At 41.8% G+C, this 20481-nt stretch overlaps 1 protein-coding gene across 1 annotated transcript; it reads left to right on the top strand.

Annotated features, from left to right (window-relative positions):
- The first annotated feature begins 5836 nt into the window (after positions 1–5836).
- On the top strand, positions 5837–19735 carry csrp2 (cysteine and glycine-rich protein 2). Its single transcript, XM_029494781.1, has 6 exons — positions 5837–5955; positions 7934–8056; positions 11102–11270; positions 13278–13407; positions 15056–15149; positions 19510–19735. The coding sequence occupies exons 2-6, from the start codon at positions 7945–7947 to the stop codon at positions 19584–19586; spliced, it is 582 nt and encodes a 193-aa protein (XP_029350641.1). The 5' UTR covers positions 5837–5955; positions 7934–7944; the 3' UTR covers positions 19587–19735.
- Positions 19736–20481: the final 746 nt, after the last annotated feature.

The following is a 20481-nucleotide window of genomic DNA, read 5'->3' on the forward strand; positions in this document are numbered from 1 at the left end:
TGACCAGCAATGATCCCCTTCTAAAAATGTCAAAGTGACAAAGTTGAATGGTGGTTAAAGTACTTTGAATAATAAACACATCTGTAAGATGATATTTTTATTCTTATTATTGAATAGCACAGTCAACACATCAAGTGTGACCTTGGTGTCAGATCAGGCTAATTGTGTCACACTTCAAAACACATACCATCTGTCAGAGGACATAAGCATCCAATCAGAGCCTTTAGATCAGAGTCGTGGGAGCTACCAGCTGATGTGTTTGGCCACTGCAAGACATTTGTAACGCCGACCTCCAGCAGATGGGACAATTAACTTGTATGGACAGATAGATCTGTGTATCTGTGATCAAAAACCGTTTCACTGACTGCTGCGGCTTCTGTTGTGTTACAAAACCTATCACTGCTAGTCCTTCTCAGATTGCCAACACTAGTGGGCACATTCTGGGTCTGAAAGGTGAAGCCAGTGCAAAATTTTGTCTTAAACCGAAATTCCCCATCTTGGTGGTGTGGCATTTCTGCTACTTGAATTTACCTTTGCTACAATTCCTACCTACCATTCTGCCATCCTACCTACCATCCTACCATTTCGGACAGCAGTTGGCACATCGGTGCCACCTTGAGCTCTTTATCCTGCTCTACATACTTTATGATGAATACTTCGAAGGAGTTCTCTCATGCCACATGGTCAAAATTAGCATCAATGGCTCAGTGTTGGAAAGCAGCAGGACGATCCAACCATGCTAGGGTTAGCAAAACCTAAAAGCCATCTGCCTCAACTGGTCAGGTAGAGAGAGGGAGAGAAAGAGTGAGAGAGAGTGTGAAGGAGAGGAAAAAAAAAAAAGTTGTGGAGGGTGGGGGGTTGGTTTCATGGTTTAGCCTCTGCCATCTTTGTAGTGACTCATTTTTAATATGAGGAATTATTGATAATCAACCTTTTTGGCTTGTTTGGCTTTGATATGATTGTAGTAAGTCCTAAGAGGACAGCTTAAACAGGACAGTGATTGCACTCACCAGAAGTAAAAGTTTCAGTACTAAAGCCAATAATCAAACCATATTTTTCATGTAAATGTTTGCAAAAGGTTTCTTATACTGCCTTCTCATCTAAACCATGTTCCTTTTTACAACAGCTTTATTCATGAGGGATGTACAAAAGTCATTCTTAGAGAATGTGGAGAATCACATCTGAAAAAGTTTTCAAGTTATGTACCCAGTTCTTTAAAAGAACCATAATCCATCCCATGATGATTTTATAAGAGCAGACATATTGGTTTCGCTCTCAAGTCTTAGCTAAGGTGGAGCTCTCTGTTCATTTCCGGTCATTTATTCAAGGCTTGACTTTGGGATTTCCTCACCTCAGGACTTCACGTCCAGAGGGCAGAGAATCAACAGCTCTACCTGCTTCAGTCTGCTTTTTATTACTGCTGCTAGAAATTCTTTCTGAATGACACTATTAAATCCAGGTGTGCCGCAGATTTGTAAAACCTAAAACAAAAGAAGAAGTGTTTGTAATGCTCCCTGTTATTTGACACCAGTCCTCCAGTTAACCGTGGAGGAATGTTAACCCAGCTCAGACACTTTGATATCTACTGGAAAATAATCTGCTTCAGCTCAGGTTCATGTAAGCATCGGTTGGGTGGTCAGTCCACGACTCAGTCCTGGCTATAACTTTTGGATGTCTGTATATAAAATCATCTACTCTAAATGTCAGTGTGACATTTAGAGTAGATGAATCATTCTGATTTTCGTGGCCCTCTGACTCCTACCTTAATGTCCCCATTACAAGGACGTTATTTTAGTTCCCTTAAATCACCTTGAGCTTGGGCAGCTTGCCATGACATGTGGTACAAAAATACCTATGGCATTTTTCATTGTGGTTATGCTTCATGATGTTAATATTCCTCTGACTTTTCGTCCACAAACAGTTTAAACCTTATACAATATATATCTCAACAATTATGGGATGGGTTGGTACAGGGATTTATGTTTCAGAGTTTGTCCTAAAAAGGTTGGGGAATCTGAGTTTCTCTCCAACAGCTCCCATTCAGCTGACATCTGTGAGTTTGAGTAAAATATCTCTCCATCCATCCATCCATGCGTTACCTGTACTGCTTATTGTCAGAATCACAGAGGTGCCGGAGCCAGTCCCAGCTGATCCTGGCTGAGGTCAGCCCCTCTATTGTCAGTCACGTTTGAGCAGCTCTGTGACCTAATGATGGTTATGAGCTCTCTTATGTCACTGGAAAACCACACAGCTCTTTCAGTTGATTCAGTTGTGCTTTTGGCTTTTTATCATAATCTCCAATCTTTTCATTGGACAGTTCTGCAGGCAGTGCTTCGGTGGGTTGTTTCTGTGAATATAGAGCAATACGCCACAGTGTACAAAAAAATGTACTTCTAAATATGTGTGTTTTTTAAATCAAGTAGACCACCCAGATCCTTATGTCCGTTGCCATGTCAACTGCCACCATCTAGTTACTATTCTGCAAGTTACTGCAATATAGTATCTTGCAGTATAAAGTATACAACTCCTGGACGCTTAAAACATCCCAGGTCTTCAAGGTCTCCATCAACACCACGACCACATGCCGCCAAATGGGATTGTGTGGGAGGCTGCTGCTCTGTGTGTGCTCCACTTCCTGCCATTATTCAACATCAGGGCCACTGAAGAGGAGGGGCCAAACAATCAACAGCCTGAGATGTGTTGCTCTGCATGAGGCAAATGGTGGTCACACCAGATCCAGAAACCAAACCCCCTAAAACACACACTGTTGCCCAAACCTTTTTTTATTATTATTAAAAAGCACCTTTAGGGTTCTTTTGTTATGACAGAGACAAAGAGACGCACCTGCACTTTTATCACTCGGTGCAATCAGCAGCTTGATCTGCCACGCATCAGGTGGAGGATGAGATTTGTCAAGAGAGATGCTTTCTTCTCCTGAAAAATAGGAGCCAAAACAAAAACGTATTCATAGTCATATTTTTGTTCAGTGTAGTAAATAATAATATTAGACTATTACATGTAATCTTTTAGAGATCCATATCCACTCAGCCTGAACTGTGACAACCTTTAATGTGTCATCAGATCAAAATATTACTGTCAGCCACTTTGGTTTGTGATCAAATACTGAACGCTGAACATGAAGATGGAAAAGATGGTTACAACAACAGTGCCAAGCATCACCATGGCAACATAATTATTGGCATTGTTGGGTTAGCATTTGGCGCAAGTTTGCCAGTTATTCCAGGCAGTCACTGGTGGTTTGTGTCGTTCTGTTCTGGCTGCGGCTGAATCATGAGAGGTCTGCTCTGAATTTTTCTGAGTTCCTCTCACATCTCCCGTGAAGTTTTATCAACGCTCCAGGAGTTCTCTGCATATGACAGCTCTCACTGTTACTCAGCACAGAACCATTAAATTCAACTTAGTACTTTGAATTTCATTTGTCTGTCATAACAGGACCTCCACCATTCACTGCAACAAGTCTGAAAAAATATCTATATTTACTATTCATGCCATGATTTATATTCACAATTATTCCTTGTGTTGTCATCTGTTGCTCAAAACATCATTATCGCTGAAAACAAAAAGCTGATTAAATATTCTTCCAACAACCATTGTTGTGGTTTATATTCCGTAATGATGCAAAAGATGAAGCTGAGGTTTGTTGGTCACAGAGCAGTAGATAATCTGACAGTCGGAGACTTGGATCAATAAAACAAGGTTGGTTAAACTGAAAACGAGATGTGCTGGATATCTCTGCACACTGTAGATTTAAATGAAGGGATAATTTAACTACTCCTCTTATGGTAGCAGGGTTACATTTTCTCACAGTTTAATCTTTTTATTTCAATTTAATCCATCACATTAATCTGCTCTCTGTGCCACCATGTAGTCTGATTGTCGTTAGACTTGTAGTGAGTTGGAAGAAAGGTCACAGGTTTCATAACCAGTGCAGTCACTGTGGTGTTGTGTGTCCTGTCAAACTGTGACTTGTGGCTGTGGTGCAGCAGAACTGAAAATATATATTATTATGTGGTCCGTGGAGAGCACATGTGGAGAGTCGTCTGAAAACCTCTTGGCATCCGCTCGACTCTGCCATCAGATATAGCTGCTTGCATCCAGCAGGAGGTAGAATGACTGCAGGTTTGCTCTATGCATTATTTCAATGTTGATAGATAATAGAGTGAAGTATACATTTATCTATTTGAGTATACTGTCTCAATCTCACTGTCTGAATGATGGGACTTCCCTGCAGACCAGCCTGGTGATCCTGTATCATCTGCAGCGGCCATCAGAAAATATGCCCTTCAGTTTGGAGAACAGTCATTAACGCTGCTCAGACAAAACTTCCATTACGTTTGAAGTCACGGTCATTAGTCCAAAATCATTTCAAACTTTAAAACATGAACCTCCTGTTGCCGGAGTAATGTGCCATGTCTTCCTTATCGGTTTCCACAATGGCCATCATGACCCACACAAAGTGCAGGCAGAAGGTTAATTTAATGCTCAAGAACTCTTGTCCCGTATATGTGTGTGTGCCAATAAGCAGGTCTAGGTTTTTATATGAAATGAGGAAAGTGAGCCCTAAAACAAGCCGCCAGGACTCTTGGGATTTTGATGTCCCAACATAGCATTGACTGCATTCGGCTATACCCCAAGCCCACCTCACCTGGACTGACCAATCCCCTTTGCAGGATGTGGTTTCTCAGTGTGCCTGAGATGTTCTATATTTTTATTGACTTGGAAAACAGTCGGAGATAATGTACCTACTTAAGATTACAAATAGTATCCTCTTATGAGCACCAACACTTTAATAATTGACCATTGATGATGGTGCTGGACGGTTATAAGCCTTCAAAAGAATATGGATGTGTATGAGAGAACAATGCAGAGCCATATATTTAATTCAACCTTTCATGCATGAATTATAACAATTGGCATGAAAAGAAACAAACAAAAAACAAACACAATTTGAACTTGAATTTTGTTACATGTATTGAGTTTTTCTTTTTCAAAGAAATCTTTACATGTCCACTTGAGTGGTCAACATCTGTCTTTGTTTTCAACTGAAAATATAAAGTATTAATAATAATACAGTAATCACATAGTATTACTGTGCGTATTTGACAAACCAATGAATACAATAATATAAAATGATCTGAAAACTATAAATTACATACAAATAACAATACAGCTTGAATTATTGCAACAGCAATTGAGGAATACTCTATTTCATTCTTCTGGATAGATACATTTTTACTGTTAACTTTGCTACAAATACTCTTTTCTGCCTTTTCCCCTCGACCTCTGTTTCCTCAGCTCCTTCATCCTCATCACCCTCAGCTCCACCCTCACTGCTAGCATTAGTTACTCCTCCTTTTTCTGGCAGCCATTCATCATCACTTGACTCTATTCTTCTCTATATATACATCAACAGCTAATTACATTCTAATAACATAAATACAATTATTTACACCCTAAAAAGTTTTTCCAACATAAACAGTCATAGTATAATTAGTATAGTATAGTATAGTATGAATTGTAGTTGAAATACAGCTAATGATGAATGATGTCCAATTTAGTGGACAGGTGATTAATTGGAATTTTCTCACAATCTAAAATCAATTCTTGGGAAATTTAACAATGATATGACTCCATAGATGTTACAACATTTATTTATTTATTTTTTTTTACCTGCAAGGGTCTCCTCGAATAGAAGGATTGGACGGATATTCCAGAGGAATTTGGGATTTGTGTGCGTGTTTACATATCTCTGATATTTCGGGGAGCAAGTGAAGGCAGCAGTGTTGAGTTCACGCCCACTGGAAGCCCTCCGCCCCCCCGACAGAGTAAATATGCGCAGTATGTGGCGCAGCAGCGTCAGTGGAGCGAACACGCAGTCTGCACGCTGAGTCGGAGCCATACTACTCACAGCTGCTTCTAGAAACACACCGCAAGGTAATTTTATTATTTTGAAACTCACCAAATGTCACAGAATTTTCTTCTCCTGTGTATGTCATGCAGTTGTTGTTGTTGTTTTTTTTTTCATGTGCAAGTAAGAGCAGTGTATTTCTGTTGTTACCTGTATTCAGTGTGAGCTTTTGTTCAAAACTTCATAAACCCGGTTGTAAACTTTTTTTTTTCAATAATTTGATTCTCAAGTAGAAAATAAATCATTTACAGTGAAGTCAACTATTTGACAGCTCGACAATAATGTAATATAGTACCAACTTTTAATGTCCTGCTTTCTGGGTAAAACAAGCAAACAAAAGCGCCTCAAACATAATCATCAAGCTAACAGTGTAAAGTTGTAAAACTATATCTTTGATATATAGCTTTACACATATAGGCTAACTTTAATAAATACATCCAGTTATCCAATAATATTACCGCTGTAAAGGTGTGTGATAACAGACCAACAGTGTAATGTACCATAAGTGGATTTATGTCTAAAGTGGCTGCTTGAAATGTAAAATCATGTAAAACACTTTGAAGAAATAGAAGTCCGGCTGACTTGTTGGGTTGACAGAATTGGAAAATATGTGAAAGCTTCAGAACAATAAATGTCAATATCTATTCTACTGAGAAATTTGATGTTGACAGTATTATCCATTGAAGAACATCTTAAATAAACACAGAGCCACTGCTGAGTTTGTCAGAGGTCAGAGGGGTCACAGTGCGCACTCTGAACAGTCTTCTGAAAACATAAAGGAAGCCCCAGGAAAATATCAGACAAACAAACCTGAACCTTTCCTTTGGCCGTGAGTTTTAAGGCAGTAATGTCTTTCAGCGTTTCCACACTGAAAAGGTTAATAGGATCACTGCGTTTAACAATAAAAGTTTGTTGGTCAAATCGAACAATGAACCCTAAATAAATGCCAAATGTTTAAAGGAACCCATTAGTCTTTGGCAGCATGAGTATAATAGTAATCAAAGTCTGAGCTTGCTAATGATGCGACATAAAAATGGTTGTCTCTCAAAATAGGCCCCAGTCATCTTACACATCCAAGAACGCCAACCCTCTCATCACAGCAAACGCCAGAAGCTACTTTTAAATGTTACTGATCTTCTCTCCTGTTTGGACCTGTCTCTAATCCAGCTGGGAGGAGGATTTACAAGGACAAGATGAGTGGTTTATACCACTTTTTTTTCTTCACTTAATTAGTGGCTGTTCAGTTTTAATCTCTCAGCTATGATTCCACAGCAGTGTTGCTTTGCCATTGATGCCTTAAAATGTTAAACGAGGGAGTTTGTGATTAACCACAGATGCACATGTAGTGACTGAGCACATCATGTCAGTTACTTCACACTCATGTATTCTCCGCTGTTTGTGTTTACATCCCGGTGTCACCACATCCCATCAGACAATAGACAGCAAGAGCCATAAGCTATGGCGCCCTAAAACATTCCTCGTGGTATTAGTCTGCCTTGTTGTTTAGGCTGATCTCATTTTCATTACGTTTCTTTTTTTTTTTTTCCTTCAAAGTGGCTGTGCAGGCCTGAAGCATTAATTTTCAATTCCAACACGACTAAATGTCTCATAATACAGGTCCTTCAAGATTAAAACAGATATTACCGGATGCTTTATTACACCCAGTTCTCCTCTCGATCTCAAACTACAGTTAACATGTCTTTCAGCTGGAGCAGCACAATTAAATGACAGATTTTTGAAATCATAATTTGCCCAAGTTAATTATCTTATTACTTTTACTTTGGCCTTTGTACATGGAGCTTATCAGTTGCTGTGATCAGGTGCAGCCTCCAGGTGGAGGAACTGTGTGTGAATATGAATGAACGATTCATGCTCATGTTCTTCCTCTGTGAATAGAAGAGGAAAAAAAGGCTCTCCAAAGTTCAGAGGTGGACATTGGAACAGATGAAGTTGCTCCACCTTGGATGCTTCACTGCCTCATATCCTCTCTCTGTCTCTTGCCAGGAACGCACAGCATGCCAAACTGGGGAGGAGGCAACAAATGCGCGGCATGCCGTGGGACGGTTTACCACGCAGAGGAGGTGCAGTGTGACGGAAAGAGTTTCCACAAATGCTGCTTCCTCTGCAGTAAGTGTCACTGTCTGGTCTAAGATTAAGTGTGAAGGATGATATTTATTGGTTATGGAGGTTATAGCCCATAAACCTCATGGTTCATGGCTTCCAAAGAACACCCCACATGTTTTATATTGGTTTCCAATGGTCAGACAGTCAATGGCTTAGTGTCCTAAAAGTCTGCACTTTGTTTACTACTACTATGGGGAAGAGTACACTCACCTGATGATTTCATCAGGCACACGTCAGACTGGGCTCGCAGACAATGGAAGGTCTAAGGAAGAGACAATCCTCCTTATCTACCCAAATAATAGGATATAGGCAAGTTTTTTTACGTGCTGGATACTTGCTAATAAAAGCTGCCTAACCCCTATTGTCTACTGACAGAGCTATGTTCACACATACACACACAATTTCAAGGAGTGACGTCATCATTTACAGAGCACACATATGTTGGAGGGAAAGTGAGTTGCCTGCTGCTGCGCAAGCTGATAATCTGTCATGTCTCATTCCTGGGTTGGTGCTCCTGGCAAAGTGTCAGAGCCTGAGATACATTCTGGATTTCTTGTAAAAGCATTGTGCTGGACTGCAGTCTGTGCTTTGAAAGCCCTCACAGCAGGAGGAGAAGTGAAAATGAATGTGTTCACCAGGGTTTTTATATCAGTGTCGATGGAAGCAAAAGCTGTTAAATAGTTGTCTACTGCAGAGTCATTTTTAACCAGTCTCAACGCTGATTATCGCCTTTAACATTGCTAACACAAATCTAAGACTTTACAAGTCTTAGCTGTTTTTTGGCTATTTGAAAAAGTGCCATAAGATGGCCATTGTGTGATAGTAGGGATAATATCTCAGCCCATACAGATGAGAATACCAGATCAGAATATGTGCAGATACCTTATAACAAAGTTCTTATTAAACAGATTACATGCAAGTCAGTTGTGACTGATCCACAGTTTCTTTGTTTATGTTTACTGACTGAAAAATGACTCAAGCTCTGTCTCCAAGTTACTGCGTTTAAAAAATGTGCATTCAGTGAGGTGGTGTTACAGGTATTGTTTTTTTCCTAAAGGAAGAGAACCAAAAATATCACATCTGAGAATTCAGTACTGGAAGAGGCATCAGAAAGTCAAAAAGGACAGCTGGTGGACTGGAAAGGGACAATGAAAGTCTTACATTTGAAAGATCATTTAGTCAATATGTGAGAGCTATCTTATGTCACAAAATAAGAAATCAGAAAACAAGCAAACAAAAAATCCACCAGTTCACCATCAAAGCGCTATGAACTCTGTTTCACCTCTCCATCAAAGGGAGCTTGTGCTGACATTTCTCTCATTAGTCATCTGTTGTGAGGCTCACATTGGGTTATTGTCAGGTTGCTGGACAAGTGGGCGGCCTGTCCTGCTCCTGAACCGTCCTTGAAATGTCAGTGAAGATGTCCCTCATATGGAGGACATATACTCATGCTTTCAGAAGATGAGTTTATTTTTTTCCAGAGGCTCCTCTACAAAGGCTGCTTTGTCTTACCAGGGCAATGATGGGTAAGAGGACTTGCCGTTCTTTGGATTTCCTTTGCCCTTTTTCTCCAGTTTCTCAGTTTGACATTCAGCACATTTCATTTCTATGTGTGAAAGACAGGAATGTCACACAGAGGAAATCAAGCCTGCGATGCCAGTGTCAAATTGAAATGAATGAACTGTGGAATGAAAGTAGAAAAAAAATAGAGAAACCATGACAATTGCAGCAAAGGTGGTTAAGGAAATATGAAGACTAGCAGCCGTTTGGAGGGACAAAGAGAAATAGTCTGAGCCTTTATTTTGAAAGTGCTGGTCACAAGCTCAGACATTTTTCCAGCCAGTCAGGCGAAACCTTAAACCAGTTTCAGACGGTCACAGTATGGACCAGTGTGTGAAGAATTCAGCTAATCCCAAAAACCTGTATTTGTATGCACTGTGCAGTCTTACGACGCAACTTATCACTTTCAGATAGTGAATTAGTTAGTCAGTTGAAACCTGTTAGAAAGAATTGATTCTCCAACAGCATACAGTAGCTGCTGGAGTTTAAACTTCAATAAATCTAATACTCTGTCAGGAAAACCACTTAAAGTCTGGATAAAGAAAAATACAGCCCCTCTGTTCAATGCCTTTTTCTACTTTCCATAGGAATATTTCTGACTTTACGGTCTTAAATTATCTGCATGTGTAGTTGGAGCAACGGGAACCTGACAAAGAAATCCCCAAAGCTTAAAGTGAAAGAAAAGAAAAAGAAAATGAAAAAAATCAAAAAATCACACTAAGGAAAAAAAGACAGCCGATGCAGATGACAGACACAGAGGGAAAAATGAAAAATGGCAACTCCCCAAGTGTCTTTTGCCTTTTGTTTTAAATCTCTTCCCTCTCACGACACTTCACATTAAACAGATGTACAGTTAAAAGTTTCTAAAGAGAGATCGAGATCGTTGAAATATTTAGATTTGGGATTGCGTAGGAAGTATAAGTGGTGGACCAAAGTGAGAGACTGAGAGGGCCAAATTGTTTGTGTCTAATGTTTCATGCGCAAACTTTCGGCTGTGAATCTGTTCAGCGTAAAGCTCTGTTTGAAATAAAAATATTTTTGGTCCGTGTAAAAACATGATAGGTCTGTTTAGGGGAGCAGGAAATGGGCCAGGATTGACATGTAGGGAAGATTCCAGCCAGCCCTCATGTTGCTCACCATAAAGTGGATGAAGATTCTCAGTCTACACTCTATTTGATGACCATCAGGGGCAACTGCACTGGTTGGAAAAAGAAGTCAGATAGTATTGAAGTCTATGGGAAAAATTTCTTCTGCTCATGTGATGATTTGGATGATGTATTGGATGAAGGTGAGCTGATAGTGGTATTCATCCTAACAACTTGCCTGCTAGGTTGCTTAAGTTCATTCATTCATTCATCTTCGCTTATCCGTTTCTGGGTCGCGGGGGTTGCTTATGTTAAAATGTTTAAAAAAAAAAAATGGCTACTGGGTGATGAGAAGATTACACTGCACCTCTAAGTGACCTGCTGCCTCTCCCTGTGTCCACAGTGGTCTGCAGGAAGGGCTTGGACAGCACCACTCTGGCTATTCATGACCAGGAGATCTACTGCAAGTCATGCTACGGAAAGAAATACGGCCCCAAAGGCTACGGCTACGGACAGGGAGCTGGAACGCTCAACATGGACCGAGGAGAGCGGCTGGGAATCAAACCTGAAGAGTAAGGCTGGCTGATGACTGTAAGATGTGCGGAGGAACGTTAAATCGTTCAAGTCACTGTGACTAATGGCAATCAAGAGAATCAGTTCTGGGTTTCTGGATGCTGTGTGGGTGTGGTTGTCAGATCTGTCGTAATAGTTACAGATATTGTCTTGTTGACTTGTTTTCGCCTCATCCGAGCTGTGACATCCAGTCTATTCTTGCAGTGATGCTGCCAGTAGCTATGAAACTAGCTAACCCTAAGCTAACCCTAACCCAGTTTGTGGCTTTAGGAAACCAAATGATGCCTTGACATGACTTCATAAAGGATCTTTCAAACAAACTGCATAAGTGATTGGAGTGAGGTTGACGAGGTCAGTGAGTTCAGGGGCAGATGGCAGGAGGATGACAGTGGTGTCACATGTGCAGCACAGATAATGTGCTTGTGTTGGGTACTTGGAGGCAGCAGGGTGACCATGCAGACCTGGGACCCAGAGCCCTCCTGCTGTATTATGCCACTGATGTTTGTACTGGTCCGGTGTCAGTTACAGTAAAGATCAGTCTCAGGAGCCTGATGTCAAACTGAACCATGAAGCCCAGAGAGAGGAAGGAAACCTCTAGAGGATCTGCCAGCTTAAGGAGACGAAGGGGGAGGAAAGTCAAAACTGAGGTCTGAATCTAGAGGATCCCTGCTGCTACTGCAAACCACACCTACAAATAGACCTGACATCTGCAGTATGAGTGATGTGAGACGACACATTTGTAATGGGTGCGCACCAAATAAAAACAGCCCTACACACAGTGTTTACCCCTGCCTTAGACATCAGGTGATTATTGTTATGAAAGAGTTTATTGTGTAACCAGCGGGGCCCAGCTCACCCTCTTCTCTGTCCACAAAGGACTTCATTCAGGGGCCACTGGGACTGGCAGTCACCCTTTGATAAGCACTGCTCCGGGGCCCGAGGTCACCCTGTTTGCTTTCCCACAACTGGCTGTGAAAAGAGGGAGAGCAGAGGAATTCGATGTTATGGTTTTATTCTTCGTCCATTTGCGTTACAAATATTCTGAGAATCAATAACAAAATTAAATTTGTTGCTTGTTGCTGTTTGTTACTCCTACTGCTGCAGAGAACCTTTTGAGAACCTTTAACTTCTCTGGGCCTTAAAATGCAAACACAATATACTGCAGTGGCCAGACAACACTGAGGCTGTCAGTGGGAGGGGACAGAAAGGGTTTGTTGTGCCTGAGGAGATGCTGCGTTCGGCTGCTGCGGGTGTTCCACATGCCTGTTGTTGTGGTCACTGCAATCTTCTCTCCTGTGGTGTGCTACGGAGGAGGAACATGGACCTGTGGCACTAACAAACCGTACAACCCGCTGAGAAAAGGTCAGCTCATGGTGGGAAGGGAACTGATTGTTGTAGATGAGAAGAAGAGGGAAAAGCTCAAAGCCATTTTTGACAACCACTTCATCCACTTTGTGCTGAACTGAAGCAGCTCAGGAGCAGGTTCATCCAGCCTCGTGCCTCAAAGCGCTTGAGAGCCTCCTTTGTGCTGTCAGCCATCAGACAGCTCCAGGGCCACAGAAGCCACATTCCAGGGACAAATACAGACAGCCTTCTCACTTTACATTTTTACATTGCACATACTCAGCGGAGACTGAATTTATCATAAATTAATATTGTTACTGTGTAAAGTGTTTTGATTAGTATCTTATTCATTTCAGGTTCTGCTCTTTTTAAAAAAAGATTGCTTTTCTACCTTCCCATTGTGCTGCTTTACCAGTTTAGATTTCCTTTACAGAAGAATCTTCAATATCTTATCTTTATCTTATTTTACTCAGGGTATTTTTGTTTCACTGCAAAGGCAAGTTTTACTCTCAAATATGTTATCTTAAAGATGACTTTGCATAATGAAAGGATCAGTTACAGACTGGATAGTTACAATTACAAATACTGAACATTACAGTTGTTTGAATTAACTTCATTTTGGGGTAAAAATATTTCATCCTTATTTGTTCTTGCCTCTCCAGGACACAGATTCACAGACCCACCACCAACCCGAACCCATCCAAATTTGCCCAGAAGTTTGGAGGTTCGGAGAAATGCGCCCGATGTGGAGACTCTGTCTATGCAGCTGAGAAGATCATGGGAGCGGGCAAGGTGAGAGTCTTCTTCAGACATGATTAGCAGTTCTTAAAATTATCAATGAATCAAGCCGCCGCATGGAAGCAAACACACTCTTGCGGCAGCATAATGGTGAATGCACACACAACTGGATCAGCTGATCAGCTTGACACACAGGTTGTGTTATCTCCACTAACCTGTGGTGAAAGAGCTTAGAACAACATCCTGTAAAAAAAACTTACTGCAGGCTGGTGTGCAGTGCAGACCTGAACATAAACAAAAGCTGCCAAGCACATTGAAGGATTTAAGAGATCCTGAGGCAGATATTTTCCTCTGGAGTACTAATTACAGCTAAAAGGAGGGGGAATAGCATGAAAATAGGGGCAAGCGTGATAAAAGGGGAGAATAACGTAAGAGTTATTGTAAAGAGAAGGAACAGACTTCAGTGTTTAGGCCCTGGCAGGAAGTGGCTCACCATGGTGAATAATCCATAGGAACAGGATGATTCCTGGTAGACGAAGGCTCCCCTGGAGCTGAGACACTGGAGGTGATGAGGGATGGAGACCGCATAGTGAGAAGGACTGGAGATGTTCAGGCATCCCGAGTGATCAGTCCATCACAGTAACTTCACTGGTGGTCTGACCAGACAAATGGGCCCAAGTGATATGGGCCATAAATTTTGACCAGGTCCCCTCCTGATCCGTTTCTGTGTCACAGTCCATATTTACTGAACAGCCAGAGTCACTGTGAAGCTCCGTGGACGAATGTGGGGTAAAACGCTGTGATACATCAAGCTGAAATCTGCCAAGTAGCCTTCCTGGCCATCACTCCTTCAGCCAAGTTATAAAAATGATGAGGTCTTGGCTTGTGTGAAGATTCATAGGTTGTCAGGCAACTGCGGGAGCGATTCCATAAACGGTTCTGAGATTTATGATGGAAGTCCTCAGTGGACGGCATGCATTTAACTTTACAGATCTATCAGTACGCGCGGAATCCAAATTTTGACCAATGTGCACTGGTTTCTTCAGTGCCACAGGACAACAGGCTACATGACAAACTGCAGGATTGAAACTGGTTTGACTAGATTGAAGGCACGTGTTGAACAGTGCAGAACCACATACACAAACATTACTGTGCCTGCTCACAATGAGAAGAACACAGACCCTATTTTTCCGATTGAAGCTGTCCCATAAAGTTTGGACGGGAGCTTTTAGCAGCTGGTGCTAATCGTGTGACGCTGGCAGATGTTGTGGACACAGATTTACAGTAGATGAAGTCATGAGGCTCTCGCTGCAGAGCAGGGGAGTGGAGATTTCCTCTCAAAACACTGTGGATTCACACAGGCTGATTTATAGGTGGTGATGTCATTAGGCGGGGAGCCGTTGATGCATTTCCTAATGGGACAAAATCTATTTGAGGCTCTGCTCAGGAGCTGAAGCATAACCTGTAATTTTCTGTATAATTAGGATGTTCAGAAATGCCCCTGGTGGTAGGGAAAGTGAGCTGCTTTGATGGGATGCAATGAAGGAACACTATCCAACACACATGCACAATTATCAAAAAACACAAAAGCTTTTTTTGTGGGCATTTTAACAATCTAAGTTAGATTTCGAATAATAGCATGAGGACTGGCTTGAACAGCTGCCACTGTGATTATTAAATAAAAATTTCTTTCTCCTAACAGCCGTGGCATAAGAACTGTTTCCGCTGTGCAAAATGTGGCAAGAGCCTGGAGTCGACCACCCAGACCGAGAAAGAGGGAGAAATCTACTGTAAAGGTGAACCAAAGTTGAATGTTTCGACACAGCACCACAGCTGAACTTTTCTGCTGACTTTCTGATCGATTAATGTCATTCGCTGAGATTTCACAGGGGAATTTGCATCAGCTGACACATTCATTAGTAAAACAAGAAGAGAGTAAATCAACCGTGCAACACTCTGAAAGTGATGAAATGTATCTGCTTTGGACCAACACATTCTCTCACCTCAAACTGAAAAACATCCATTCAACTGCTACACACTCAGTGTGATGCGTTATCACAGTCATGCCTAAGTTTTGTAACAGAAAGACCCAAACCAAACACTTGGATAAAGAAGACAAGAGATTGAAATCCGCATTGTGACAGCTCAGCAACATTACCCTGTTCACACCTGGTGCTGTCAGGCGTCTTCAGTGATGCCATCACATGTGGTCAGCTCTGAGAACGTTTGTTCACACCTGGTTGGAAAAGGTGTCACCTAATGAGTCGCTGTCATCACATCTCACTGCTTTATGTGCCATTAAAAGAGGTAAAGGGTTGTTTTTATTCAAACAGACGAGCAGGTCTGCTGCCTATGTGCCTGTGTGTCTGTGAGTCACAGAACATGTTGGCTCATGATGAAACTGTGTAGGGACTAATCAGACTTTGGCAGAGGAAGTCAGGGAATTTGAGGTAAACAAGATGCAGAGACTGGAATCAGGTTTGTTTGTAGCAAATGGTTTCCACATTCATATTTACATAGTGTGCATCAGCAGATGCACTCATACGCTGATAAAACAGGCATCCGGCAAAGTTCACTTCGTTCGCTTTGCTTTTTGAGATGTACAAAACTCTGTGTGTGTCCTGATTAGTTTGCTATCACGATCAAGCTAAGCTTTGATAGTGAGCTCTAAACAGTAGACCCGATGGACTCCAGCCTGTTAGCATACTAAGCTCGTGGCAGGCTGCTTTTAACAATTGAGGCAGGTTGTCAAACTTCTGACACACGACTCAGGTGTGGATAGGTGGACCAGAGTCCACAGCTCGTCTGAGTGTTAGCAAACATGATATCACTGATTTACAGAGAGCAGCCAATGTGATCGTATCAGCAACCAAACTGAAGGGACAGGCTCTAATGAAACACACTCCCTACAGCGAGTTGAACTCAGGGTCGCCCTGTTATTTGACATGTGGTGAGCTGGTTTGGCTACATGACAGCAGCGTGCTCCTGCTAACAGAGCTGCTCACTGTCCACTACACTCCAGTGGGTAGAAACAGCCAGCAGCCAGACCTCCTCCTCAGCACACACTGGCAGACACACAAACTCGCAGCCCTCCTCACGGGGACATTTGCTAAATATCATAACGAGACCTTGTACTGATGAGCAGGAATGTTACATCTCAGCTCTAAATCCAAACGCAGTCTGTGGTTCAGTGTCAGATGCTTGCACTGTCCTGTGAGACATCATGACTCTGATGTCTGAGCAGCTGGATCCTGTTACTCTCATCCCAAACTAGCTCAACTCACATGTGGACAGAGAAGCTGTGACGTCTTATTTGCAAATAAGAAGCAGTTTCCAAACTTTTTTTCCCCCCGTTTTGAATCCGGAGGTGGTTTGGAAAGAACAAGTCAGAAATTCTACACCTCATTGTTGGACCACAACCTGAGCTCTGAGCGTATTTCATACGGTGCATGTTCATGTGAGATAAACAGCTCAGAACTGGGAAACAAGGTCCTGCTTAAAGTGCGCTGACGTCATCGTAGTAGCAGCTCAGTTGGACGTACCGAAAGGAAAGATGGCTGCCTGTGTGAGGCCGCTGGTGCCGATCCACTGTGACTAACAATGACGCAGCAGAGTCTGTTGTGAAAATGGTGAAAGCTACTCTGGCGTGGAAATGAAAAGTACAGTGCTCCTGGGGATTCAAATCACTCCCACCTAGAAAAGCCACGAAAACAAACATTAATTTAAACAGCTTCATCAATTTGAAACTGTATTTAAAGGACACTTCCTGAGACAGTCAAACTTACTGTTCAGCACAACTGTTTCCATCAAGGTGAGTTCATGCTATCACAATGGACTTCACTGCTCTGTGCTGATATACAGTTGTGCTCATAAGTTGGCAGAATTTATGATTTCTTGGCCATTTTTCAGAGAATATGAATGATAACACAAAAACTTTTCTTTTGCTCATGATTAGTGCTTGGGTGAAGCCTTTTATTATCAAACTGTGTTTACTCTTTTTAAATCATAATGACAGCAGAAACTACACAAACGACCCTGATCAAAAGTTTACATACCCTGATAACATGCACACAAGTTGACACAAATGGGTTTGAATGGCTACTAAAGGTAACCATCCACACCTGTGATCTGTCTGCTTGTAATCAGTGTGTGTATAAAGGCTCAGTGAGTTGCTGGGCTCCTGACAGACCCTTGCACTGACATCTCTGGATTCTGAGTCATGGGGAACGCTAAAGAATTGTCAAAAGATCTGCGGGAAAAGGTAACTGAACTGTATAAAACAGGAAATGGATATAAGAAGATATCCAAGGAACTGAGAATGCCAATCAGCAGCGTTCAAACTCTAAGAAGTGGAAAATGAGAGATTCTGTTGACACCAAACCACGATCAGGTCGACCAACAAAAATGTCTGCCACAACCTCCAGGAAAACTGTTCGAGATGCAAAGAAAAACCCACAGATGACTTCAGCTGAAATACAGGACTCTGAAAAAAAGTGGTGGATGTTTCAAGACGCACAATAAGGAGGCCCTTGAAGAAAAATGTGCAGCATGGTCGAGTCGCCAGAAGAAAGCCATTACTACGCCAATGCCACAAAAACATCACGCTTACAATATGCCGAACAGCACAGAGATAAGCCTCAAAACATCTGGAACAAAATCATTTTGAGTGATGAGACCAAAATTGAGCTTTTTGGCCACAACCATAAACGTTTTGGAGAGGAGTCAGCCTATGAGGAAAGGTACACCGTTCCTGCTGTGAAACATGGAGGTGGATCGCTGATGTTTGGGGGACGTGTGAGCTACAAAGGCACGGGAAACTTGGTCAAAATTGATGGCAAGATGAATGCAGCATGTTATCAAAAAATACTTGAGGAAAATTTGCACTCATCAGCCCGGAAGCTGCATATGGGACGTACTTGGATATTCCAACATGATGATGATCCAAAACACAAAGCCAACTCGACCTGTCATTGGCTACAGCAGAATAAAGTGAAGGTTCTGGAGCGGCCCTCTCAGTCTCCTGACCTCAATATCATTGAGCCACTCTGGGGAGATCTCAAGCGTGCGGTTCACACAAGACAGCCCAAGAATTTACAGGAACTGGAGGCCTTTTGCCAAGAAGAATGGGCAGCTTTACCATCAGAGAAAATAAAGAGCCTCATCCACAACTACCGCAAAAGACTCCAAGCTGTCATTGATGTTAAAGGGGGCAATACACGGTATTAAAAACTGGGGTAGGTAAACTTTTGATCAGGGTCATTTGTTTAGTTTGTTATTATGTTTTAAAAAGGGTAAACACCGTTGTTTGATAATAAACGGCTTCACCCAAGCACTAACCACGAGTGAAAAAAGGTTTTATCGTTCATATTCTCTGAAAAATGGCCAAGAAATCATTAATTCTGCCAGGGTATGTAAACTTATGAGCACAACTGTATCTGCCAAAACATCATCAGCTACTCCTTTAAATAGGATGGGAATCATTACCCTTAATTCTTTTGTGAGAACAGTTGTGTTCTTTTACACTTCCGTCTGCTGAGCTCATCTCCCGCTGGGTGTGTCAGATCAAAATGTTTACCCATCAAAGCTGTTGCTGTTTGCAATTGTTCCCAATGAGTTTCTCACGAAGAGGCATGAATTCAAGCGGCTTCCCCGTGTCACCCAAGAGCATGTTTTGAAATTCTGTGGATCTGTGTATGAACGTATGTTTCACTTCCTCCATTATCGAGCAAACTCAGAGCATCTGTAGAAGAGTGGGCTCCACGATCAACAGCCCTTCTCCTCAGTATTCCAAAAACAAACAAAAAAAAAAACAACAAAAAAACACACCTTTGGCTCCAATACATTTTTTCAAAGTAAGCCTGCAAATTTTGGCCTTCTCTTGTGACACACCTGTGCAGTGAAAAGGATCTCAGCACAAAGCAAATGTTCTCTATCACAATTTCAACACATTTATGAATAAAAATGTTGTATTCATACATCCTATGTGTGTAAAACAAATCTGTCATACTTGTGTGCGTTTTTGTTCAGCTCAGTACAAACAGCATCAGAAACGTCTTCCTCGCAGACACAAACAACTGGTTTTGGTGAATCTGCAACATGAAAAAGAGCCTGTGTCTGAAATCTCAGGCGCTAACACTTTCCTCTTTGTGCCCACAGCGTGTTACGCCAAGAACTTTGGGCCCAAAGGCTTTGGATATGGTCAGGGAGCTGGGGCTCTGGTTCACGCTCAGTGATGACCTGGATTGCTGACCATCTCTTCTTCATACATTCCTCTGTCCAACGTGGACAGCAGCCTGTTTTCTACCTTAAATGCTCACAAGACAAATAAAAACATGAAATCAACCAAAAGCAATGGTTAACATTTGATTGTATTTTATTATTAAAGCCATTAAAACTGAACCATGCCCATATGTTTACATCTGAAGCTGAGTTACAGTGATGTCTGAAGGTGGGCAGAGAGGCACTGAAGATGATTATGTGCTTTATATTTTTTTTCTCTTTTATAATCCCACGTGGTGAGGTGAGGGGAGACAGAGCAGGCTGCTGGAAGAACTAGTGATGGCTGAAATGGCTTTGAATGTGTCCTGGATGAGCTGGTCCACGTGTTTCTCCCGTCATCTCTGCTGTTATGAAGTCTAACAGCTGAGTCATGAAGTTTCTCCTCTGTAGCTCGTGCGTGTCTTTGTAGGGCAGTGACATCAGTGGTTAGTGTGATGGGAGGGAGAGGAAACGCAGAATGATGACACGACTGTCCCCTTCTGGTGATGCAAACATGAGGCCCAAAAGTTTTGGAGGCCTTAATATAATATAACCTCCCTCTATCCTTAAAACTATTGCATGATCACATTTCAGCGTTTAGAAAACAAACAAAAAAACAAAACCAAACAAAAAAATTGACATCTGCCTTAGTTCTCTATTGTCTGCTTTACAATTTGTACATCCAGTGGTATAACAAACCCAGCGATATATGACAGAAATAATAATAAAAAAACAACTGTTTAGGATGAATACAGAGTCCACAAGCATGAAAGATTCAAATATATTACACACTTGTACAGGATGGCCGGACTGGAGGTCTGGCGACCTGAAAGACAACATCCACTAAACACACTGGATCTGAGAGAAAGA

The sequence above is a fragment of the Echeneis naucrates genome, chromosome 23, assembly GCF_900963305.1.
Source record: "Echeneis naucrates chromosome 23, fEcheNa1.1, whole genome shotgun sequence".
NCBI classification, from domain to species: Eukaryota; Metazoa; Chordata; class Actinopteri; order Carangiformes; family Echeneidae; genus Echeneis; species Echeneis naucrates.